At 44.5% G+C, this 25,931-nt stretch overlaps 1 protein-coding gene across 1 annotated transcript in view; it reads left to right on the forward strand.

Annotated features, from left to right (window-relative positions):
• Positions 1 to 25,931, forward strand: part of LOC146858424 (multidrug and toxin extrusion protein 1-like) — a 332,280-nt gene that overhangs the window by 164,141 nt on the left and 142,208 nt on the right. Inside the window, exons 10-13 of the mRNA XM_085646918.1 lie at positions 13,310 to 13,423; positions 13,516 to 13,583; positions 15,479 to 15,587; positions 23,411 to 23,486. Of these exons, the coding sequence (XP_085503044.1) occupies positions 13,310 to 13,423; positions 13,516 to 13,583; positions 15,479 to 15,587; positions 23,411 to 23,486 (367 nt within the window). The remainder of the gene's footprint in view (positions 1 to 13,309; positions 13,424 to 13,515; positions 13,584 to 15,478; positions 15,588 to 23,410; positions 23,487 to 25,931) is intronic.

Here is a 25,931-nt window from a genome sequence, read left to right on the forward strand (position 1 = left end):
AATGACTGGATGGTCTTCTTGTCTGTTTTAACTGTTTATCCGTGATTCAAAGGCTTTTAGGTTTCACCCTTAATTTTGAGTGGTAGAATGTATCCTTCATCTGTTGACATCAGGTCTCAACTAGACATGTTGTTTTCAATCTGTGGGGTTCAGCCCACCCATAGGCTTCCCATTTGCTTGGGCATCATCGCTCTCATATCCTTTGTCCCTATTTGTCAATAGCATGCATGTTGCCTCTTCTTCTGTTTAGCCCTCCCCCAGAGCATGGAGAAAGTACTTGTCGTCATCCACTGCTCTGGTTTTAGGAGCTACTTTTTTCCTTCTGTTTGAGAACTTCACATGAGTGATCATGTTTTAACAAGCTCTGTCCCACCCATTGCAGAGCTCTCTCCCTGCAGCTTCCAGACAGTCTGCCTGTTGAGCCCTCCCTGCCCATCCTCCTCCCATTCCCTCTTCCTCTCCTAGGAGCTTGCTATTTTTGCATTCTGACCTGATTTCAAATAGCACTCTGCTTTAACTATTCAACATACATACATTAAATAACAAAAATCTATGCTGTCTGAGGAAAGGTTTTCATATTAGGTGAACGTAATGAAAAGATAATATTGAAGAGACATCTAGCCACAGATTGCTTACCTTTGAATTTTCCAGGAGTCAGACTGGAGCCAGAAGATTATTCTTCAAGCATTCCCCTGTGTGCCGGTAGGTGGTATCGATTGACTCCGCACAGCGTTGTAGTAGTAGTCTGCTCCAGTAGTGATGTATGTGTCACCTATATAGGCGCCACCCTGGCGTGTTTATGTCAGTTCTCTTCTTTCCATGCCAACAAGCACAGGTCTATGAAGAGAGCAGCCCTCTGTCACTTTTTGACAGGCTTTTTTTGACATTTTGGCAACTCTTTTTGGTGTGTAGATTTTCCTGTCATGTCCAAGAAGTCTAGATTCAAACCATGCGGCGCCTGTCACTGTGCCATGTCAGTGGCAGACCCTCACCTGGTTTGTCTCTGGTGCCTGGAGCACAACACGATTCAAAGTTGTGCTCCGACTGCCGGGCTATGGCTCTGAAAGCTTTGAGGGAGCGGTCCCTAAACCTGCTTTCGGCCGGGGGCTCGGCACTGCGTTGTTCTCCCTGGAGATTTCATTCTCAGTCCCAGTCAAGAGGAAGGCCCGGGCACTGCACTGTGAGTCCTAAGCCTTCGTCCTGCCACTCAAAGTCGTGGAGTTGGTCAGGTATGAAGCACAAAAAACATGCATGCTTCAACTTCTCCCCGTTAGTCGGCCAATGCGATGGAGGAGTTTTGGTTTTCTAGGCCTCGTTCCCTGGAACCTGTGCCTGAGTCAGCTCCGCACTTCCACAGAGCACTCCCTGTCCTGCTCAAAGAATTCTATGATCGCTTGTGTCTCATATTTGGGTGGCCTGACCCTACCTGTGTGCCCTTTGACACTGAGATTCCCGATGCCGCCAGCGCCTACCGTCTGAACCACCCATTCTCATCCTCGATGACCCAGAGCCGGAAAACAGTGCCGACAGATGCCTTTGGCCCTAGGTGGGATGCTGGACCCTTTACAAGACCAGCCCTTTCAGGAAATAGACTGGTACAATGAATGGGTGCGGCCAGTGGACTGGATACTGGATTTCCCGATTATGGCCTGCTTTCCCTCCCTACAATAGCTACAGAGGAGGGAGCATTATACGCTATGGTGGTTCGAAGTTCAGCTGAGGTCCTGGACCTTGAGCACCCTTTTGTGGCAGTCAATATGAATATCTTGACAGAGGTCCTGCAGCCAGGTGTCTCCTCGTCGGATCTCTTGCTGCCCTTCAATGATGAGGCCTTGATGTCCTTCTGGGAATCTGGTCAAAGTCCCTTACAGTGGCTCCTGTGAATAGGACCATTGCCCACCCCTATTGCCATGCACTGGGCAACCCAAATTTCCTCACCAATCACCCTACCCACAAATCCAAGCTTCTACTTCTGAGGGCACGTCCCCTTCTACACTCCGGGGCAGGGAATATAAGAGGCTGGCCTGTTAGTGTAAGAAAAGATTATCTTCCGCCAGCCTTGTATTGCGGTTGGTGAAGACCGTATGCCTTTTGGCCCGTTACTTCCACTCTCTGTGTGAAACGGTTGTGCAAGTGCTGCTACAGGTCCCGGGATATGCTCTCTCAAGCAGTATCAGATGGGAGAGATGTGGCAGAGTTCACCATTCGTTGTGGTCTCGACACGACCGACTCGCTGGTCAGAGCAATCTCATCGACGGTGGCTGTTGGACGCCATGCATGCTTGAGGACTTCCGGCTTTTTAGTGGAAGTCTAGGCCTCTCTCATGGACATTTCCTTTGATTTCACTTGTTACTCTTCAGAGACAAGGCAGACATGGTGCTGGCATGCTTTAAGGACTCACAGTCTATGGCCAAGTCCATAAGCCTCTCGGATGCCACATGTCCCCCGTTTGTCTTTCGCCCCTTTTGTGGCTATAGAAGGGAATTTCAGCTGTGCCAGCCGTATCACAGGCACAAGACTGCGCACGTTCAGCATCCTCTGCATGGCCATGGGCAAGCTCATTCTGACTACGTATGTCAGGCGGCCAGAGGTCGGGTCAGTCCACCACCACCCCTGCAGCCTCGGCCTTCAAACCATCCTAGTCTGCCCTTCCTGATCATGGGCGGCCAGTTGGTGGCAGGATCAGCAATCACCTCCACCAATGGCAGAACATCACCTCGGACTGGTGGGTCCTCCAAAGAGTCCGAAGGGGCTACACACTCCCCTTCGATACTAATCCTCCTTTCATGCCTCCAACTTTCTGACCGGCATGACTCTCTTGGCCAAGGGAGACTCAGGGCCATATGTAGGAAGCCAAATACCGGTCGGTAACGGCCGATTTTCAGTAAATAACCCGTTACCGACCGGTATTTAGACTTTTGCTATGTAGGGGGCATATTTCAGGATTCGGTAATTTACCGAATCGGTAAAATTACCGAATCGGTAATTTTACCGATTCGGTAAATACCGAATCCTGAAATGATATGTAGGGGGAGTGTCTCGTGGGTGTGTGGATTCGTTATTTACCACCAACTAAAAGTTGATGGTAAATGACGAATACCTGTAAAAAAGCATTATTGTGCTATTTGAAATGTGCAATGTGGCAGACATACATGCCCTTAGGGCATGTATGTGCGCCACATGTGCACACATGCACAAATCAGGGGTGCAACAGGGTGTCAATGTAACACCCTGCCACCCATGATGATGCCTCCCCTGTTACCGATTCGGTATTTACCGAATCGGTAATGGCAACTGGCTTCCCATTCATTCCTATGGGCCTCCAGGCCCATAGGAATGAATGGGAAGCCAGTTGCCATTACCGAATCGGTAAATACCGATTCTAAAATACCGACATTTACCGAATCGGTAATAATTTACCTACATTACATTTACCGATTCATAAATACCGAATCGGTAAAATTCGGTATTTAAGAATCGGTAAATGTAATTTACCTACATATGGCCCATAGAGTGGGTTCCGTTGCCGGAAGTAGGTTGTGATTGTTATTCCCGCTACTTTCTGGTTCCAGAAAAGTAAAAACACCTTTGTCCTATCCTAGACCTACAAACTCTCACCTACTTCCTCAAAAAGGAAAAATTCAAGATGCTCAGTCTAGCTCAGGTCCTGTCTGCCCTGGACCAAGGAGACTGGATGGTAGCGTTGGACTTGCAGAATGCCTATTTCCATATTCCCATCCTGCCTGCCCATCTGTGTTGCCTGCGGTTTACAGTGGGCCACGAGCATTTTCAGTTCACCGTGCTCCCTTTCGGCCTTACCAGCCCCCTCGGTGTTCACCACAGTGAAGGCGGTGGCCGCAGCTTATCTGCACAGATCAGGGGTGCCAGTCTTACCCTATCTCGACGGCTGGCTGTTGTAGGTGGGTTCACCACAGGCTGTCCTCACCCACCTGCAGACTGAGGCAGACCTCCTGCATTCGCTGGGGTTCTCTATCAATATGCCAAAGTCACACCTGACTCCCCTCAGATGCTCCCCTTCATCAGAGCTGTTCTGGACACAGTACAGTTTTGGGCCTATCCTCTCGAGCAGCGAGTCCAGGATATTCAGGCTATGATACCCATGTTCAAGCCTTGTTCCTGGGTTCTGGTGAGACTGATTAAGGCTGCTGGGCCTCATGGCCTCCTGCATCCTGCTAGTGACACATGTCAGATGGCATATGCGGTCTCTGCAATGAGATTTGAAGTTCCAGTAGGCGCTGCATCAGGGCAATCTTTTCTACATGGTTGAGATCACAAAGGGAACTGCAAAGGCCCTGCAGTGATGGATAACAAACCTCAATTGAGTCAGGGGCAGACCCCTCTCCCTTCCCCATCCAGATCTCCCAGTAGTGACAGATATGTCACTGCTGGGATGGGGCAGCCATCTGGGAGAGGTAGAGATCAGAGGACTCTTGTCTCTGGCGGAATCCAGACTCCACACCAACTTCCTGGAGCTCTGAGTGATTCACTTGGCATTGAAAGCTTTTCTTCCTTTAATCAAGGGAAATCTGGTTCAAGTGTTCATGGACAACACCACCGCCATGTGGTACTGCAACAAACAGGGTGTGGTGAGGTTGTGGACTCTGTCGTCAGGCCCTGCATCTCTCAATACGGCTGGAACCGCAGAGCATATCCCCGTGGTTCAACACCTGGCAGGTTCCCTGAACACCAGGGTGGATGAACTCAGCCATCAATGCCTAGTGGATCACAAATAGCATCTCCAACCAGAGGGGGTGCAAGGTCTCGTCCAACAGTGGGGAAAGCCTTGGTTAGATCTGTTCACTTCCCCTGAGAAAGCGCAATCTCAGCAATTTTGAGCACTGGTGTTTCCAAGGGGGCTCTCGCTTGGAGACCCCTTTCATCTCAAGTGAAGTTCAGGCCTTCTATACACCTTTCCACCCATATCACTACTGCCCAGAGTTCTCACGAAGATCAAGAACGACTGGACCAGAATCATTCTTGTGGCTTCAGACTGGGCACAGAGAGTCAGGTATCCTGAGCGTTTCAGCATGAGCATCGATCTGCTTCTCAGCATGAAGATCAATCCTCCGATCAGGGTGCCCCTTTGGAAGGATCTTCTGTTGCAGCAGCAGGGTGGGTATTCCAGCCGAACCTGTCAACTCTATAACTTCTTGTGTGGTGATTGAGTGGCAACAGTTGATAGCGTTCAACCTTCTTCCCAAAGTTTGTAATGATATTTTGGCAGCCAAGCATACCTCCACCACCTGCTGATTGAACACATTTGTATTATATTGTACAGAAAAGTCTATCAACCCTCTTTCTGCTTCCCTTTCTGATGTTGTGCTTTTTATTGTAACCCTTGCCCAGCAGGGTTATGCTCTTGAAACTTTAAAAGGGTACCTTTCAGCCCTGGCTGCCTTCCTGCTGCTGCCAGACCAGCCCTCGTTTATTTAAATCCCCCATAATCAATAGATTTGTCAAAGGACTTGTGCATATGTTCGCACCTTCCCCTTTCATTATGCCTTAGTGGTACCTTTATTTACTTCTTACCTTCCAGATGTGTGCTCCATTCAAACCGATGCACAGCAGCCCACTCCGGCTGCTTACTATCAAAATAGCCTTTTTTGTGGCAAATACTTCTGCCAGGAGGCAAATTGCAGGCTATGTCATCCAAGCCTCCTTACCTCACCATTTTGGCTTATAAATTGGTGCTTCGCTCTAGGGCCTCTTTCCTCTCGAAAGTGGTAATACCATTCCATGTTGGACAATCTGTCACCTTGCCCACTTTCTATGCTCCTTTGCATTCCTCCCTCAAAAGTAGCAACTCCACGATCTGGATCCAAAAAGAGCATTGTCATTCTACCTTTACCGCACCAAAGAGTGCCGGGTGGATCACCAATTCCTTGTAGGGTATGTTGGAAAGAAGAAAGGTTGTGTGGTACAGAAGAGGACTATCTAGCAATGGGTCGTTCACTGCATTAACATTGCTAGGACAAAAAGCAGCCTCTTGAAGGCTTACAGGCTCACTCCAGCAGAGCTAAGGCTACTACCACGGCATTGCAATGTGGGGGTTCCAGTCCTTGACATTTGTCAGGCAGCAATTTGGGCATCCCTGCACACGTTTACTAAGCACGACCTGTCTGCACAGCCAAGTCCACGGGGACAACCTTTTCGGCTGCTCTGTCCTGCAGGACTTCCTGGTCTAGCTTGTCCGCAGTCCCTCCGCTGGGGATGGTATTGCTGAGTAGGTAAGATTCCTTACCGACCCACCCTTCCTCCCCGCATCGCGGACATGTTTATAGGGTCAAGGCTGTTCCCTTTCAAGGCCCTAACTTTTCAATACACACATCTGTCAGTGTACTTCATGGCTCCACATTTCTAGCATGGAAAATTGTGAAAAGTAACGGATGTAAGCGCTCTGGGTGGCACCTATATAGGTGACACGGACGTCACTTCCGGGGAGGACGACAACTATGACACCACGCGGAGTCCACCGACACCATCAACAGGCGCAGGGTTATGCTTGTAGAAAAATCTTCCGGATCCAGTCTGCCACCTGGGAAATACAACCGTAAAGAATCTGTGGCTAGATCATGTCTCCACCAGATAAGCTGTTACCGAAGTTAACTTGGCCATTATTGCCACAGAGAGATACACTTCAGGATGCACATACAAAACCTAATCAGTATGTTCTTTGAAATAAGACATTACTGTTTGTTTTTTAGAGCCTCGAGAGCCCGGCCCGGGAAGGAAGGAAGGGGCGCTTGTAGTCACACAGTTATCAAAGCTGCACACATGCCTGGCAAAATTGCCTTACCCGTTTAACAGCACCAATTACAGTATTCAATAAAAGTTAGACTTCACGTAGCCAGGTACTTTTTAATGATATACACTTATTTTTGGCCCTCCCACTTCCATCTCTTTATAGTCAACACCCTACAAAGTGCTCCCACGTCTTAGTTGGTCGTAGCACGCCCCGCCCCGACGATGAAGCGAGCGAGCCACCTTAGGTCACTTTGGTGGGTGAGGGTTATTTTACGAAAACTCTCTTTTTTTCCTAATTATAATCTACACCCTGAAAGGACAGCGAGTTTAATAACATGTGCACTTCCTGTGGTTATCTTCATAAGACAGGAGGCTTAGTCCACAATGAACCTACCTCTATATCTCTCCCCTTCGTTTGTTTTACTTACATTATTAATCATGGATCATTAATGCAGCTATAGAACACATTTAAAAGTTATTTCTATTTATATTTGATGTCGAAGTATGTACAGATAAAGGCTTAAAAATACTGGCTTTATGTGATTTTGCTTATTTTTGTACCAGCCAGGAAATTTAAATACTGGTGGTGCCAGTCAGATAGCAAATCAATCACAATACTGTTTTTTGAAGGATCACGAAATTATTCATTTACTCCGCCATCCAACCCTGATTAATGGCATAATAGCACTAGTTTAACTTATATCTTAAACTCTACTCGCCAGCCTTCAATAACATGCTGAGTTACTCCAAGTGTCTGGGAATACATCCTGTTTTAAGACTACTCACTCCTCATTCTCACCTCTCTCTTTTCACTTTCATAATCACCTTGCACTCACAACTATCACACTGCACTCGTGCTGTTACTCTGCACTCACATCGTTCATCCTCCTCTTAGCCTGTGCTCAAATGGGCACACTTCTCACCCTGCACTCACAGCATCACACTGCATTCACACCACTCACCAGGCAATTACCCTGTTCCCCCTGACCTCACCCTGCAGTCACACAAGTGCATTGCTCACTCTGCAGTCGTGGGACACTTCACTCACCTGTCACCATCACTGCTCACCCTGCAAGCTCATTCTGCACTTTCACACAGCCCCAAACTCATAAGGTCGCATCACCCGCCCTGCAGTCACTCCATTTACCCTACTCTCACACTGGCACATCGCCCACTGGCTCTTCTGTTACTCACACAGCTCACGCTTCACTCACATGGGAACACCACTCACCCTGCGCTCACTCCATGAAAACAGGCAGACTGGAGTGACACCCCTCACCCTGTACTCCCTCTCTCACCCTGCACTCACATGGACACACCTCTCAGCCTGCACTCTATTCAGCCTGCCTGCACACAGGCACAAAAGTCTATTGGAACTCACAAGGATACACCACTCACCCTGCACTAACTCCTCTTATCATGCACTCACAAGTCACTCTCACAGTTCATCCATGGGCACACCACTAACCCTGCATTTCCACGGCTAACACCATCCTGTACTCACTCCTCTTATTCTGCACGCACTCCTCTCACCTGACACTCACATGGGCCCTCGTCTCACATTGCATTCATGCAGTTAATGCTACATGCACATCCACATATTTTTAACCTTACCCTTGTACCACTCACATTATTCACCATTACCCAACAGCTACAGGGATGCACCTCTTATTCTGCACATATAAAAATTACACAACTCTCATGAATATGCACATATTTCTACAAAGACACCCACAGAATCGCTGCTCTTTCCTTAGACTAGATGCCTACTTAATTCCATCTGCAACAACGGGACTATTGCAAGAAGAGCGAGTGGACTGTGGATGTGGGATGGAGCAAGGAGGGAGACTAGGCTGAGGCTATGAAGTATGGTGCTGTATTGAGAACCCTGTGACACCTTCACGAGTCCTGGATTTCCATTAACTACAATGCTTCATTCTTCATTCTTGGACATGCAGCGACTCATTTATGAGGTAGTAGCGTAGTACAGCAAGTCACCTTGCTGTGCTGCACTGCGTGACAGGAAAAGGGCAGGGATGTGCCGTATTTAAGTCAATACGAGGCATTCCTGTCCTTTTCCTTGGCAGTTTAGTGCCAACGCAGGCACCCTTGCACCATGGTGAAAGCTTGCCTGTTTGAATGCAGGATTGTTTTTGTTCATGGAAGGTCACCTTCCTAAACAAAAACAATTGTGGGAGGCATATTCCTTTTTCTATATGTGCTGCAGAATGCAGAATGCAGCACACATAGAAAAAGGAAGAAACAAGGAGAAAAAAAGATATTTCTCCTCATCACGCCTCCCCTGGAAGGTGTACGTTTTTGGTGCATACCCAGGTTTACAAGTTCTCGTAAACCTAGGGATGTATCAAAATCCATGGGAGTTGCATGGGAACACCCATGCAACACCCATTGAGCGCCTACCCAGGGCAAAGTAATGCAATGCGGCGTTGCGTTACTCTGGATTTTTGAAGACACTCAGAGTCATGCAAAGTGGCTTTGTATGGCTTCACAAATTTGGAAGTCTTAGGGCACCAAGAGTGCATGTTGTTTCTAGTACACTTCAGTGATCTAGCTTCTCCCCACATTTCTGGCACTGTCATATTGTATGCACTCCTTGGCATACTCCACTCCACTGTACGCTACCCTACTTAAATCTATGCAACTTTATGCCGCTCAACGACACTGTACTCCACTCTGCCACACTGTACTCCACGATACTCTCCTCTACTCCACAGCACTCTACTCCACTGTATGCCACTCAACTCTATTCCACTTTACGCCAATTCACTCTACAACATACCAAGACACTGTACACCACTCCACACCATTCCGCGACACTACACCACTTCACTGCACTTCACTCTACAGCACTTCTCTCTACTATACTCTATGCCTTTCTACAACACTCTCCTCTATGCCACTAACTTTTAGCCATGCTGTCAGCAGCCATGCTGGTGTACAACATGGCTTAGGGCCTCATTACATGTTTGGTGGTGCAGGAGTGTGGCAGTTCACCACCGCACCAGGTCCTGCTCTGCCAAACCCGAATGCTGCCCACCCACCAGATTACAATACAAATCATTTTCTGGTGGGCAACATGGCAGTCCCATGGTGGTGTAGTAAAAAGGCTCAAAGAGCCTTCAATACTGCCCTGCCACGGGACCGCCATAGTGCATTCCAAATTAGCAAAGCTAGTAGCTCTCGCTTTTGCCAAGGCTTGCCTTCGAGTTTGTATGTCATTTATAAATTAACATTTGATGGGAATGCATGTCCTGCATCTTCTCTTTCATTTTGTTTACTTTCTCTTTCTCCCTTAGTCACCTGCTGAAAATTCTCTTTCCTTCTTTTCCCCCTCTGTCTTTCCCTCACCCCATCCTGTCCCTCCACTGCCTTTGTAATACTATTGAAAGGTGGTTTATTAGTTAGGACAAGTAAGTACCTACACTTAGTAATAACACCACAATCACAAATAAAGTCCAGTCAGTTCTCAATAAATTAATCCTTGCTCAACCCTTGGCTACTAGCAGACTGGCTTAATTTAGGAGACAGGTGTGTAAAGCATTTAAAAACACCAATATAGTGAATAAATAAGACACAACACACAATAAAACTCCAGCACCAATTTATAAAAATATGAAATATTTTTGTTAGTAAAAGGACACCAAAATGACAAGTATTGAATGTAGGGAACTGGAGATATGAATTTTTAAAGATTAAAGGTAAAACTAGCGCTTAGAAGCAAATAGCGCTAAAAGGGTTACAAAAGGTCACAATGGACCAGGACAAAGTCAGGAGTTCAGACTGCCCGCAATGTAACACTTTTACACATAGTTCCAGAAGCGTTTCTTGATGCAGGAAAGTATTCCACAGAACAAGTCAAGTGTTCAGAATCTGTTGTTTGCCTCTTGGGGTCTAGGACTACAACTCCCACAATGCACCTGGTCAATCCAAGTAAAATCCAGGTGAAGCTTGTCAGCTGGATTTGTCCTTATCGTTGAAGTTGCAAGTGGCCCTTCCAGCACTTTTCTACCTGTTGCTGATCAGAGAGTCCACTCCGTATCCTTTAAGACAGGCAAAATCATTTATCATTTTGTTTTGAAGCCTTGTGAGCGTAGCAGGTGCAGACCTTATGAGTCCAGTCTCCTTTTGTGCAGTTTAAAGGTACAGCAGTCCTTCTTCTACAGATGTTTCTTTTGGGTCTTTGAGGGTCCACAACACCATCCAAGGGTCCAGAAGCTCTGATTTGCCTCTTGGAGGTTTGGGACTACAATTCCCACAATGTACGTGGAAAATTCTTTTAAGTCCAGGTGAAGCTGGTCAGCTGGACTTGTCTTGATGTAGTTGATGTAGGTGACTTCTTGAAGCTCTTTTGTACCTGTTACTTTCATGGAGTCCACTCCTTAAACCTTTTGAAGCCAGGCAAAGTGCTCTTTTGTGAAACCCAAAGTGTGCAGCACGTGCAGTCTTTAGAGGTGCAGTTCTCTGGTAGTGCAGACCAGGGATTCAGCAGGGCAGTCCTTCTTCTCTTGATATTTCCAGGCAGGGATATGAGATTCTGGGCAACTCTCCCATGTTTATCCAGGTTTCTGGGCTGGCAAGCAGGGGGCACCCCTGACCACTGGGGTGCAGGGTGGCAACCTTTGTGATGACAACTTCCTTAGAAGTGTGGCATATTTTTGTCCTAGGAAGCACTATTCACAAAATTAAAAATTGAGAAAATCTCTCCTAGAGGTTCAGATCTGACTAAGCCAACCCACAGGTGTGGCAAACTTTTCCCTACACTCTCCTTCCAACCCCTCATCTAATTGAATTGCAGGGGCTCCCAAATGACTAGGGGTGCAGGAAGCGGGGGTGGGCCTGGTTCCTGTCCCAACTGTCAACCTCCTTTTCAGGACAAGTTTGGCTACACAGCCCTTTTCCTGTCCTGGCCTGCGAGGCACAGGGTCAAGACTGATTTGTATATGGCTGGGTCTAAACTGTGGTGGTATCGTGAGCAAAAGAACGATGGATATAACCCAGCTCTCTTGACTGGGGGTGAATGTTTAATTTGCTCTGCATTCTGTTCATCATCTGTGTGTCATTTGCTTTCTCGCCCTAAGTGTGCTGGGTATGCCCAGACATGGGTCCCAGGCTCCCTGTGCCACTGGATTCAAGCTAGCCTGGCTGATGAGGTGTGATGCTCCGGCATTGGTCCCAGGATGCTTGTTTCCAGTCCAGGGAGGACCTGGCTTGGCAGTTCGGGCTGGACTGTTCCCATAAGACACAAGGTCAAGACTGATTTGCATATGGCTGGGTGTAAACTGGGGTGGCATGGTGAGCAAAAGAATGATGGACTGAACCCAGATCTCTTGACTGGGGGTGAATGTTTGATTTGTTCTGTATTCTGTCCATCATCTGTGTGTCTTTTGCTTTCTTGCCCTAAGTTTGCCGGGTATGCCGAGACATTGGTCCTGGGCTCAGTGTGCCACTAGATTCAAGCTAGCTTGGCTGATGCGGGGTGAAACCCCGAAACCAGTACTAGGATGCTTGTTTCCAGTCAAGGGAGGACCTGGCTTGGCAGTTCGAACTGGACTGTCCCCATGAGGCACAGGGTCAAGATTGATCTGTATCTGGCTGGTCTAAACTGGGGTGGCATGGTGAGCAGATGAACGATGGATTTAGGTCCAGATCTCTGTACTGGGGTGAATGTATGACACTGTTCTGCATTCTGTCCATCAATTGTTCTTTTTGCATTTGTCACCCCGAGTGGGACGGGTATGCCCAGGCGTGGGTCCCGTGCTCTCCATGCCACTGGAATCAAGCTATCCTGGCTGAAGAGGGGTGAAACCCCGAAACCGGTCCTGGGATGCTTGTTTCCAGTCCAGGGAGGACCTGGCCTGGCAGTTTGGGCTGGAATGTTTCCATAGGGAGCAGGGTCATGACATATTTGCATATAGCTGGGTTCAAACTGGAATGGCACAGGGAGCAAAACAATAATTGATTTAGGCCCAGATCTCTGTACTGGGGTGAATGTATGACATTGTTCTGCATTCTGTCCATCATTTGTTCGTTTTGGAAATGATTTCTTTACCAGCAGTCACTTTTTATGGATATAAGGGAGAGTTTGTTTTTGGTTATCTGTCATTTTTATTCTGAACTTTGTTTCTGCTAAATTCATCCTCAGGCAGTGCCCAAAGTGTGTCTCCAAGATAGAGTACGCTTTCAAATCATTACATTTTTGTGCTTGTTTTAAATTACAATGCCTGGTCTATGCTTTGTCACTTCTTCAATGAGCTATACTTTAAAGAGTAAGCAAGGATGTTTGATGGTCTATGCTTGATCCTGGGTGCAGTCCCTGAGGATATCTAGCAAGTGACATATCGGGGCGCATGCTTGATATGAGGTGCTGTACAGTAATTAGTAGCATGTTATAGTGGAGGCAACTATAGCGCTGCCTCTTCAAATGACCTAGATTTTAGTTAAAGCTATAAAACCAGCATAGAGACCTGCGGCCTTATCATTCTTAACTTGTACTAATAGTTTGCATCATGTTTTGTCACCACAGGCTGGTCTTGGGAGTGCCTCCAGGAGTGGGGTCCCTTCACATCCTTGGCTGTCCCTAGCATGCTGATTCTGTGTTTCGAATGGTGGATCTATGAAATTGGGAACTTAGTTGCAGGTGCTTATTAAATATTTTCATTGCATGAGTTCAGTTAAACTTTTCCCCTTAAAATTCCATATTAAAATGCACTTATATTTTTCATTTTCCAGGTCTAATCAGTGTGACAGAGCTTGGGGCACAATCTGTGATGTACCAAATTTGTACCGTCGCGTACATGGTAAGAGGTTTGGGACCGACAGCTGGTAAAGAAGGGTGTCGATTCAGATTCATGGCGGCTGCCTTCTCAATGCTGTTACTTAAAGCTTTTTTTGGTCTGGCTCCAGTCACCACACTACACACACACAACAAATGGAGAAACATAAGATGCCAAAAGTGGCTTTGGACCTGCTCTCTTCAGCCAGTGACTTGTTTTGTTGCCTACAGATGTTGGCTGGTTTCATTGTCGTCACGTTTTGGGGCCAGCCCACGTTATTTTTCAGATGTACATTTTCTATTCACAGTCTCTATATGTGAGCACTAATGGAAGTAATTATTGCCTCTTGTAACTGTTCCTCGCGTTTCATGCTGCTTTTGCCTTACTCCACACTCAATGATATTATTTGTAGGTTCTCTTCCTCATAGGCTCATTCTTGTTGGAGGCTCTTGAGCAGTGGCGGCTCGCAGAGGGAGTGCTGCGGGGGGGGGGGGAGGGCCAGAGTGGGGGGTAGTGGATTTGGACATACGACGGCACGGAGTAAAGTAAGATTGATATTGGTGTCTGTATGCGCTGTCACTTTACTTTGTTGCTGCCTCTGGGTCCATCAGCATCACCGAGGCAGTATGCAGGCAGGAGCAGCTCTGAGTACATCTGGTTTCAACTTGTGACTGTCTGATTGCCTTTAGAAACCACTCCACTTACAAACTATCTGGAGGGGCATCTAAACCACCAGCATTGGAGCAATGACTCCAGCTGTCCATGCTCACCCTAGTGAAAACATACAGTCATTAAACATTTCTGTTAAAATCAAGGATTGAGCGGATATAAAAGCATTAAAAATCTGGCAGCAATCTAAGAAATCAAGATGTACGAAGTAGCAACGGATAAATCATCATAAATAAGTAAACTCTAGCAACCATTCAGAGAGTAGTATGCTAAATAAGGTAATATTACACTTGGTATGGATCCTATATGATTAAGCATTGAGCATGCTTCCTAAAATTCAAGTAAAAAGATTAGGATACTACATACAAAGTGCTGAAAAATAAGATGAGCAAAGTTGTACAATTCTCTCGATGAGCTAGCCAGCGGAAAGAAGCTGTTGTATTGAGGCTAAGCTGAGATACTAACCACTTAACCAACTTGTCTAGCGCCACGCTACTATGTCGATATGCAGGTTACAACCTTTCTTGATTAGGTTGAAAGGCAGCATGGTTTTCTCTTTCCTGGGGAATTCTCACAACCAATATATAAGGACTGTAACGAGAAAGAGTAGGACTTGACATGTTGGAAGCTACAGCAAGTAATCCCAGCATATTTTACAATTAAGTGCCTGTCACCAGCAATGTAGGGTTATGGAATAACCCGCTGTCCAACCCACTCTGTCGAAATCCCAGTCAAGTGATCTAGGTTACATCTAACCATGCCATGAACTGAAGGTGGCCTTCAGACTACCACAGCTCATGAAGAATCGTAGAACGACAACGCTAAGAAAATCTTGCCCAAGTGAACTAGTAATAATTTTTCTTTCACAATTCCTCATCTTGGTCTGTCCGAAGTGCAATGGGACGATTGGTTTTTTGTAAGCTTGTCACCCACTGTTTTCTGTTTCCCTCTCTTCAATATGTTCTTTTCTGAAGCGCGAGTATATCTTTGTTCTCTTTTCCCTAATTTTTTAAATTTCTTCCTGAATTTGTCCCATCCAGATATTGGGCTACTCATCTCTTTCTCTCTGTGTTTAACAGTGTAAATTTGGCCAAGGGATTCACGACACTTACAGTATCGATAATTCTGAGGGTCAGTGAATTCCCAGCCAAATTAATTCTTATTTATAAAACTCAACACCTCGCATGCTGATGTCTTATAATGGTCTTCATAATCTCAGTCTAACAGTGTTTTGTATTTTTGTTTTCCAGCTTCCATATGGCTTAAGTGTAGCTGCCAGCGTCCGAGTTGGGAATGCCTTGGGGGCTGGAAATGAGAAGCAGGCAAAAAGTTCTGCTTTGGTGGCTCTATACTGTACTGGTGTGTATAATGAAATATGTTCATAGTGTCATTTACTTTTTAGGTTTGGCCACGTTCTCGCCTTTGACCGTTAAAAATGCAAGCATTAGTAAATGCAACCCGCCTGGCTTGCATTCTTCTTGAATGTCTTTAATGTAAACATTTAGCCTCATGGTGGTATTATTAACCCATGCATCTTAAATTATAGACTCTATGTCACAGGAAACCCAACTGTGGATTCAATAGCACAGTGTGTAAACCTGTAACTATCCTTGATGTGTCAGTGCCCAGTGCGGATGATCAGTGACATTAGCATTCAGCAACAGACCCTAATACGGTCTCTAGCCGGATGCTAAACACAATTTAATTTGGTAGACATGTTTGGCTAGAATGAACCATGAGCTTTTGAAGAATTTCCATATACGAGATCTAAGTATAGTATCCATCTCTGTCTTATTGGGTTGTTTAAACCTAAACCGAAGAAGCAGCAATGCGCTTTAAAAGAGCGAGGAATATTTCCTGATGTATGCACTGGTGTGTAATTCATACCAACAGGGCCGGCTTTAGTGCTGGTGGCGCCCTGTGCGACAATGTTTGTTGGCGCCCCCCCATGACCACCTCCACCACGGATTCTCTCACTAGCACCCTTTAACAGTGACCAAGTCACCATAACCACACTCTCTCAGATGCATAGAATTAGTTATATAGCACCACTCATACCAGTGTAGGGTGTCCGAGCACTTTGCATCACACGCACATTACACAGAGACAATCAATCATACGTGTGTAAATCAGTTTATAGGAAATGTTACATAAGCCAAAGGACTAAAAGTGTAGGACTCACATGTCATCCATACTGGTAAGCAGTATAGTTTAAGAGTTCCTGGTGTGGAGAAGCACACACACAGAGTCGAAAAAGAAACAGCATAGTTGGGAGTTTTCTTTAATAATGAACCCTTTTTTGCAACATTAATCAATGTTCTAGTAATGAATACTTTGCAGTGTGTATGCAGTTCTGTGATGAAAGTTAATAGCTCACTATTCTATACTAGGAGTTTAAGTTATAAATTGCAATTAACAAAAGGATGTCTCTATTGAAAGCAGTAATCTGCTGATCTGTTTACATCATATGCACTCTGTAATCTACGGGTACACGTTCTTTGCAGCAGGCATATTAACCCTCTGCACTAACTTCACCTAAGTCAAAACCTCAACTATACAAAATGCTGCTCTCTCGCCAGGAAAATAATTAATCACACAAGTTATCTTGACATTTATGTGAGGCCTGGTAATTGCCGGGGAAAAGAAACGCTGTAGCAGGTGCTTCAAAAGCATAATAAACTTTCAAACAGGCGCCCCCAGGAAGCCAGCACCCGGTGCAGTGGCACCGGTCGCACCGCCCTAAAGCCGGCCCTGCATACCAATTCTGTTTCCTCAAACGCTCTACTTTTGTGACCCCATTGCCAAGGGGCCACCCCAACAGGTCAAGAAATAACGAATAAAAAGGAGCGTTTAATTCTATACAGGATTATCTGTTACAAAATCAACTGCTCTCCAGCAATGGATCAAATACTCATGATGTGATGAATAAGAGTTATTCAGGAGTCTTGCGAGTTGCTTTGATACCAATTTAATTTAAAAAATGCCATTTTGACAGAAAAAATCAATTTGGCACAGCCAGCGCGTTTTGTCCCTGTGGGACTTCATCAGATCTGTATCAATATCCCAATGTTGTCATCCACCCAGTGTTGGCTCCTGTTATCTCATAAATCCTCATAGATACAATTTTGCACCACTAGATGCCGTGTTGCGCTCCCATCTTATCTTCATCCTTTCTGCTTCCTGGTTTAAATGTCCTATGAGTTCACGCCTCAGCAAAATGCTTTTAAAAGAACGAGGAGTATTTTCTGATGTATGCACAAACTAATGCTTATAAAGATTTAGGGAGGTAACATGAGTAAAGGTGCAAACTGATTCATTTACAAATGCGGTAGGTAACCAGTAGCATGTAGAGAAGGTGGTCACTGTAATAACGGAGGGATTTAATTATTTCTTGCAGGCCAGGACTGATTAGCAGTATCAGGTGAAGGGAACATTTGACAAATAAGGTAGGGCAGAGGAGGAGAAAGCTTGTTTTCTTTTTGATGTAAATTTTAGGCTCATAGGCATTGGTGACCAATAACGTCTGCCCATTCAACATCCTATTGACATATATAGAAAGGCATTGTGTTTCAAGAGGCATCAAATAAGGAAGTGCCTAGCATCTCCTTGCTTGAAGCCCTGGAAGGATGCAAGTCTATACCCTATTGTTTCAAAAGACTTAGGGCCTGATTACAAGTTTGGCAGATGGGATACTCTGTCACTGACATGATGGATATCCTATGTACCGTATTACAAGTTCCATAGGATTAAATGGAATTTGAATTTGGCGGATGGGATATCCATCACGTTTGTGATGGGGTAACCCTGTCCAATAAACTCGTAATTAGGCCAATAGCCAGGATGGGGATGAATTTATATTGGACAGAGATGAATCGCGCAGCAGCCTGGAGGCCAGTTGTCAGGTGGAGCCGGGCCTTTTGGAGGTCAGGTTTACCCATGAACGTGTGACAGGACAAGTGCCTCTACTGTGGAGGGAAAGGTGTAAATTGAAAGGAAGCATTTACTCTCACTCAGAAAGCGTAGCTAATTTCAGGACCTCTGGTCTTTGTTTTTCATATACTTTTTAATGAGAGTCAGGGATCATTGTAGAAGCCCCAAAGAAAGGGTGGGGGGAAATATTCAAGATGCATATTGTTGATCCAGTCTATGATAAAGGCCTGAGGATGGGGTACTAATGATTAGAGTGAACTTTGTTTTGATGGTGTCGAATGTGGGAAACCTTGATCGTATGATGTGTAGTTAATGTCTTAAGTGGAATATGTCAGAGGTGATGCTTCGAGATATAGCTGCGTGTCACTGGCATGATAGTATAGGCTGAAGTCTTGCTCGGTCAGTTGAACACCTCCAGATGTGCCTTATGGAGGTTCAAAATATTTTAAACAAGAAAAAAATATTGGGGGACCCCATACTTGATTGATGTTTGAAAGAGCTGATCTGACAGTATTGTCTGTTGGAAAATAATGAAACGAATCAGCTGAGGATGGTTTGAGTGATGCCTATGTTGCTGTAGGCAGTGTTGAGAAGGACCTTCTTTGCAGCAGAAAGGATGTGTGCCTGGGTTATATACCTGGAAGAGATTGGCATGATGGATGTTTGATTGTTGCAATGTTTTTTTCTCTTTTTGGAACCTTTTTGAGGAACGGCAGGTGGGTGATGGTCTGGTAATTGGACAGGTCACCTTGCCCAGTTGTTGTTTTTGGAGAAAAGAAACTATTCAGCTAGTGTTGAAAGAAGGTGGGAGGTGGCAATCATGAGTGAGGTGTCCATTATGCCAACAATCAAAATACGAGATTTAATAAAGGATAATGAAAGCATGACATTGACAAATGAGGTTGTTTTGAGGGATTCTTCTGATAAGGTCATTGACTGGGAGGAACCCGAAGGTGTGCCATGCAGGAATGTGGTTTGGATGGGAGGATGATAGGGAGCTGATGATGTGTTTCGGAAGGTTGGCCATCTGTTGGTATTGATTTTGCCAATGAAGTAGTAGCTGATGTGTTTGGGTATGTTTACGGAATGTGCGGTGATGAGGACTGCAAATGAGTTTACATAATAACTGACTGCACTAAACAGAATTGTCCGCGTCAGTGATAGTCTTGATATAGTAAATGGCTTTGTAGATGGCACTGTGAGTTCTCCATCTTAGAAACATTTTGCTAGTTTTCAGGCTTTCGTGGCAAGCACTTGCGAGTGTTCGTATTTTATGGTTAATGCACTTAAAAGACAGCTGTAGATCTGTACTACTCTGAGGAAGGCAAAAAAATAATGTTAGTAAAGACTGTGTGAGAAATCCGATAAGAAAGCTGCAATTTATGAACTGAAATTATGCAATTATAATTTTCGTTTTCTCTTCCATCAGGACAAATCTAGCCTGTTAGTACCTTAGTGTGTGAATAGTATGTGATGCCTGAAATAGTTTTTAGTCCTCAAATACCTTTTAGAGTATATATATGTGTCATACATTTAAATGTGGTAGTAGATTAAATAATGTTCACCTAAAATGCGGCGTTTTATCTTCCACCAGGACACATCTTGTATGTTGGATGTTAGTGTGTGAATTACATGGGATGCTTGAAATACTTTTTAGTCTTTAAAAGATCTTTAAAGTAGATGTGTCATTTATTTAGATGTGGTAGGAGATGAAATAATATGCAATGTACAACCATAATATAAATTCAGAACTATAATGTATACATTTGTTTTGTAAGAGTGAATCCCCCCTTTTTTTGATTAATTAATAGGATATATCTTCGTATTTGTTAAAATTTAAGAATATTTAATTAGGTCATGTAAAAAAAATGAAAGGAGAAGTGTCAGAGTACTTGAAATCGTGCATATTTGAATTAACTTTAGGTGCCTGTGTGTGGGCGAGGGTCTGTATTGTGGAATTAAGGTTGTCAGTGAGAGTGACACATCCAGTTTAGGACTGGGGGAATGACTAGCGAGGGCCTGATGGATGGTGTTCACGGGGAATCATTTGTAGGGTCTAAAGAGGGTCACTGGGGAGCTTGGTCGTCCTTTGTGTGGAGGATTATGAAATGGGCAGAGAGAGAGAGTCAGACTATGGATAATGGTATTTCATGGAAGGGTTTTTTTGTACCACCATGTTAATCCCCCATAAGGATTACCACTGAGACTGAAAGTGAAGCCAAAAGCAACTAAATATGTACAGATTGGCGAGTTATGGCTTCAGAGACTGGCAGAACCTAAGATGCGTTTATCCTCATTAAAGACTAGAGGGAAGTCGGTTCCACACGAATGCTGTCTCTACTCCAAAGACACTAACACCAAGCCTAGCCTCGCAATAGGAAAGGACACGTTCCTGCACAAAAACAATCCTGGGAGGCTTTTTCCTCGTTGTATGTGAGCTGCAGGATGCAGCACACATGGAAAGAGGAAAAACCGAGGAGAAATAAGCTTATTTCTCCTCTTTACACCTTCCCTGAGAGGTGTATGGTTTAGGCGCAAACCCAGGTTTACATAGTTTTGTAAATGTGGGAAAGCATCAAAATCCGTGGGTGTTGTGTAGGAACACCCATTGCAATTTTTATGGAGTGCCTTCCTAGGGCAGAGTAAGGCAATGTAGCAATTTGTGCTGCCTTGCCTTACGCCATATCTATGCAGTCATTCAAAGTAATGCATAGTGGCTTTCCGTGACATCATAAATATGATTTTGTAGTTTGTGTCGCCGGAGCATCACAAAAGTGACGCTGCGGAGGAGCAAGAGGGTCAAAAATATGCCACCAAGTATTTCCTGTGCTGTATAGAGACATTGACATGCTTTTCTTCCTATTGAGGTTTGCAGGATGGTTGGGTGAATGTAGGTAGCTGTGGTGCATGCAGAAATATTTAAAAATAAAGCGTTACTATGCCTACGTGCAACGTTATTGTATTCCCTGTTATGCACAATATCAACAATCAGACCATCTGTCAGGATTCCTGCCATAAGATGTGTTGCGGATACAACACACACTCAGCGAAGCACAGAGACTGGCTGGTACAGCCAGTCTACAGTATATGTGGCAGCCAGCTTACAGATTTACTGGTTGAATATGATAGTTATGCAATGCCGGCAATATTAAGACTGATGCATTACCACTGGACTGCTGGGCCAGAGGTGTGCCAGCTGCTGTCTTGTGCTGTCTGCATGCTTTGGCTCACTGAGTGAGCCTAAAGCCATTGCAGCAGCCCAGCAGTGCCTGCACCTTTGTGCGAACACTGCTGGCATGCACCATGTTGTGAATAGCACACAGTGCATGCACGGCAGTGCAGGCGTACGGTGGCACAACATCTGCCCCCAGTCACATTACTGAATGGGCAATAATGCCCGGGTACCCTGTTTGGGGCCCCCTCCTTGCCCTTCCACCAGCTTAAGGCCTGCTGAAGGGCAAGTCGTAATGTCTCCATTCCTCCCGAACACTGAAAGCAGCACGGGATTCAGGATCTTGGCGGTGTTTCAGTGGTCTGGTGGCATCCGATCACCAGACTTGTAATCAGGCAGTTGGACTGCCTAGGTTATGGTGGTCAGACCACCACCACATGTACAGCAGTCTCAAGACCACCGTGCTTGTAATAAACAGCTTAGGGCCAGATGAACTAATGTTTTTTGCAGGCGCAAATGGGTTTTAGACCCATTTGCGACTGCAGAAAACATGTGGCCCATGTACTAATCCTATTTTGAGAGTCGCAAATCAATTTAGGACTCCCAAAATAGGATTAGCAACTCACTATTAGGAAGGGGCGTTCCAAGGGCGTCCCTTCCTAATAGCAACTCCTGAAGCTATGTATAACTGTTTTGCAACCGCAGAAGCGTGGTAAACCACTTGCAAATGGGAAGGGGTCCCCAGGTGATCCCTTCCCCTTTGTGAGTGGCTCTCAAAATATTCTTTAAGGCCAGGGAGTGGTTCCAGGGACCACTGCCTGCCCTTAAAAAATGAAAGTGAAAAGTTTCATTTTTATTTTTTAAATGCATCCCGTTTTCCTTTAAGGAAAACAGGATGCATTAAAAAACAAAAAATGCTTTATTTAAAAGCATGCCCAGACATGATGGTCTGCTGACCCCTGCAGGCCACCATTCCATGGGAGTGCCAGCCATTCCCAATGGGTTCGCAAATTGCGATAGCCTTATTAATATGCATGATGCATGCAATTTGCGACCCCATTGGGAATCGCAAAGAGTGTCTCAGACATTGTTGCGCATCCCAATTTGCGACTTGCAAATGCGACGAAATTTGTGACTCGCAAATTGGTGGGGCGTACATCTGGCCCTAAGTGTGGTAAATTTAAATTAATTGAGAATAAAAATAGTAATATGCAGAAATTCATGTTGGAAAAAGCTTTCTGCCCTCCATTTAAGAAGGTATCTAAGTATGGTTTCAAAGTAAGTGTCTAAAGAAATGGTACCTCTACAAGATTTCCCTTCATATTTTTTTTTTATAGTAGATAGTAAATCAATTTTACTGAGAGGTATACATTAATTCAGGAAATTCACCAGAGATTCACCTAGGCTACATTTCCTTAAAATGAATGTGGTCTTGTTAGGGGGTTAGGGCCAATAACTGGAAAAATGTAAGCAAGGAAACCTTCATTTGTACCTGCAAGTTTGGTAACATTGAAAATGTGAAGCATTTTCTTCTATGTTGGTATTACACTTCCATAGAATGCAGTTCATTAGGCCACTCCTGTTGAAACCCAGCAATTCATACAGATAAGTCACTTTTATTTTTTTTAATGAAAGGCTGATTCATTTGACACTATGTACACAACAGGTAAGTGCTCGAGAACCAGAGAAAATACAATCTAGTAGGAAACCAGCGGAGGTAGAGAGTTTTTTTTCTGTGTTTATCGATTTATCACTAGAGACAAAATTGATGTTACTTATCAAGGCTTGTTTATAAATATTCATGAACAATAAATAATCCTGCCAACGTGCGCGATCCCACAACATTTACCACAGAGAACATAATAGTGATTTTAGTGCTGCAGTCGTTAGCGGAAGAGTATACACCAGTATGTACATCAGTAAGATCAATGAAAATACTGGTACAACATGCCAACGATTGTGACTTGAGCTCAGTTGGCAGCTATGCATTTAAGTTATTTTTATCAGTTCTTAGGAAACAGTACTTCAATCACGTTCTCAAATCTCCTAGGTTTGAAATGCCTAATACTTTCTTTTTCAGTTTTTTTCATCGTAGTGGATACCATCGCATTGGCGGGATTGAGGAACACTGTGGCTAGTCTATTTACAAATGACAAGTAAGTAATCATGTCTTATCATTTTTGTAGCATTCTGTAGCACCTGCTGTTCAGAACAAAACACCTTTTAAGGATAAACCTTATTATCTCAATATCCTCACTGTTTTGAGGGTTGTTTAAGTAGTTGATTTGCAGGAAGAAATTGCTAATTTTTCCTTCTCCCAGGGACTGATCGTACAGGCAAAGCCAATACGTCCAGCCTGACAAGCTTGAAACTGTCTTTATTTACTTCATTATTTTCAAAGTGGCTCCTTGGTAATGGGGGCCATCTTGGACGTACATGTTGCTTCAGCTAGGGAATTTGTCCTGCCAGAGAAGAATGGTATCTCAAGCGTCAGGACTGCATCCAGAAAGACGGATGAGGAGGTAATGCTCCTGGACAGTGTCAAAGAAGGGCATTTGAATCCGAAGCTATCCCTTTCGGTGATCTGGATTCAAGCAGAGTGGGGATAGAGAGGGAACTAGGATGAATAGAGAACAAAAAAGGCCCTCTCAGGATTGCAAGTAAAGTCTGATTATAGCAATGGAAGGATTCATGAATCAATTAAAACAATTTGAGACCGACAAAGGCAAGAATGGGAAGGAAAGTAAGTCATTGAGTCAGGAGCAGGGAAGTGGCAGGCAAAAAACTCATCCAGTCGTGAGCATGGGACTGATCTAAATCCCACTCGAAATATAAGTAATCAATTGGGAACAATAGGTCTGCCTAGAGATAGCTAAAGGGGTTCGCAGATGAAACCTAACAAGCTTGCAACAGTTGCAGGCTTGTATCACTGACAGGCTTGCTACTTTTATAATTTACTTCTTTTTTTACAAACATATACAAAAGGCATTACAAGTGAAAAGGTAATAAAGTGCTTCCAAATATACTATCCTGTATGTTGCAAAATAAGTATGCAACAAAATGGGCTAAAGTTCAAATGGAGGCTGACGCATTAGGAGCCTGACTGACATTCAAACAGAAGGACTGCATAACTACAGCAGGCATCACAAATGCAGCTTGACAGATGTAGTACGTAGATCACAGCAATCTGTTAGCTGAAACACTTTGCAGTTTTACAAACTAATTAAAGAACAGATTGTGCTGCACACCTCCCGACACATATGCCTGTGTCCATCAGAAGGGAGCAGTCTAGATCAGGGCGCACGCGCTGTCATCTTACGGTCCTATGGTCAACGACTCAAAGTGTCGGTGCCTATCATTGGCCCAGACAATCACTCGGAGCTCCTCCTGTCACATGCTTTGCCTTTTCTTCTGTGTACTCTCCATTCATTGTAAGTGAATGTTTCCTTTATCTTTGATTATATACAAATAGGTCGTACTGTTTTGATAACAAAACAAATAGTTCATATCAGTGGTTTGATTTAGGCACATATTAAGTTAACATTAGAGCGCAACAGATTTAATTTGGTAATTTGTGCATTTTAAATCACAGATCACACAGTCTTTTTAATGGGAAACGTGTATTACAATGAACGTACATATATCTCATTGAATCGAACATTTTCAGATTTCTAGGGAGAGAAGGGCTCATGATTTACAGACAAATCAGCACTGAAGGCGTAGACTAGCTGCTCTAGTCTTATCTGTTCCCTTGCAGAACAGAACACCAAAACAGAGCAACAGCTGGAGCTTGTACAGGAAGCTAGGCACAGCAAAACACTAGACTGTGAAGATGAGTGTCAGTATCCATCGAAGAAACTCATATAGGGGCTTTTGGTGCTGAACTGGTTCTGCTCTTCTAGAGCCTAGAAAGAGATGGATTCCTGCATCAATTTATTAAATCCAAAACCATCTACCATGCTGCCATTCTTTTTAACATACCTATTTATTGCGTATTTTATCATGACTGGTCGGTTTATTCTGGTTACAACATTTATTCACTCAATCTTCACTAGCGTAGGGTATTAATTATCATTAAAGCCTATCAAATATACAGTGTGGATTTCTTGTGTGTCTACATCCATGGGGAATACAGTTCTAGAACTCACTAAAACATCAACCCTCCAGTTTCACAAGACGTAGCGTTACCCCACATCCATTATCCTAAAGTAGGTGGTGGGAGGTGATTGGGCCTGATTCTCAGGCTTGTAGCTAAAGGATTGGTGAAGCCTGTGTCTTTCACAGGGTTTAGGATTTCTAAACACTGGGTTGACTTTGCTGTTGAATCTGCAAAACCATAGCATGACCTCAAACTCATGGGCTTGAGTTTTGAATACCCTGAGTGGACATACACAATAACCTGAGGTTTACTACTAATGCAGAAAAATCCTTTCTAATATTGGTTACCTCATTCTCCTTACGAGCTCCCTATTAATTGTAGGATGAGGGTACCCTTAGATGGGGGTGCAAGAATAATAATTCTTGTATTCTAAATTAACACAGCATGCAACTTTGAAATATTTTACCAATGGGTGAATTTTGATCCTGTACATCTAGCTGAT

This window comes from Triturus cristatus, chromosome 3_2 (genome assembly GCF_964204655.1).
Source record: "Triturus cristatus chromosome 3_2, aTriCri1.1, whole genome shotgun sequence".
Classification (NCBI taxonomy): domain Eukaryota; kingdom Metazoa; phylum Chordata; class Amphibia; order Caudata; family Salamandridae; genus Triturus; species Triturus cristatus.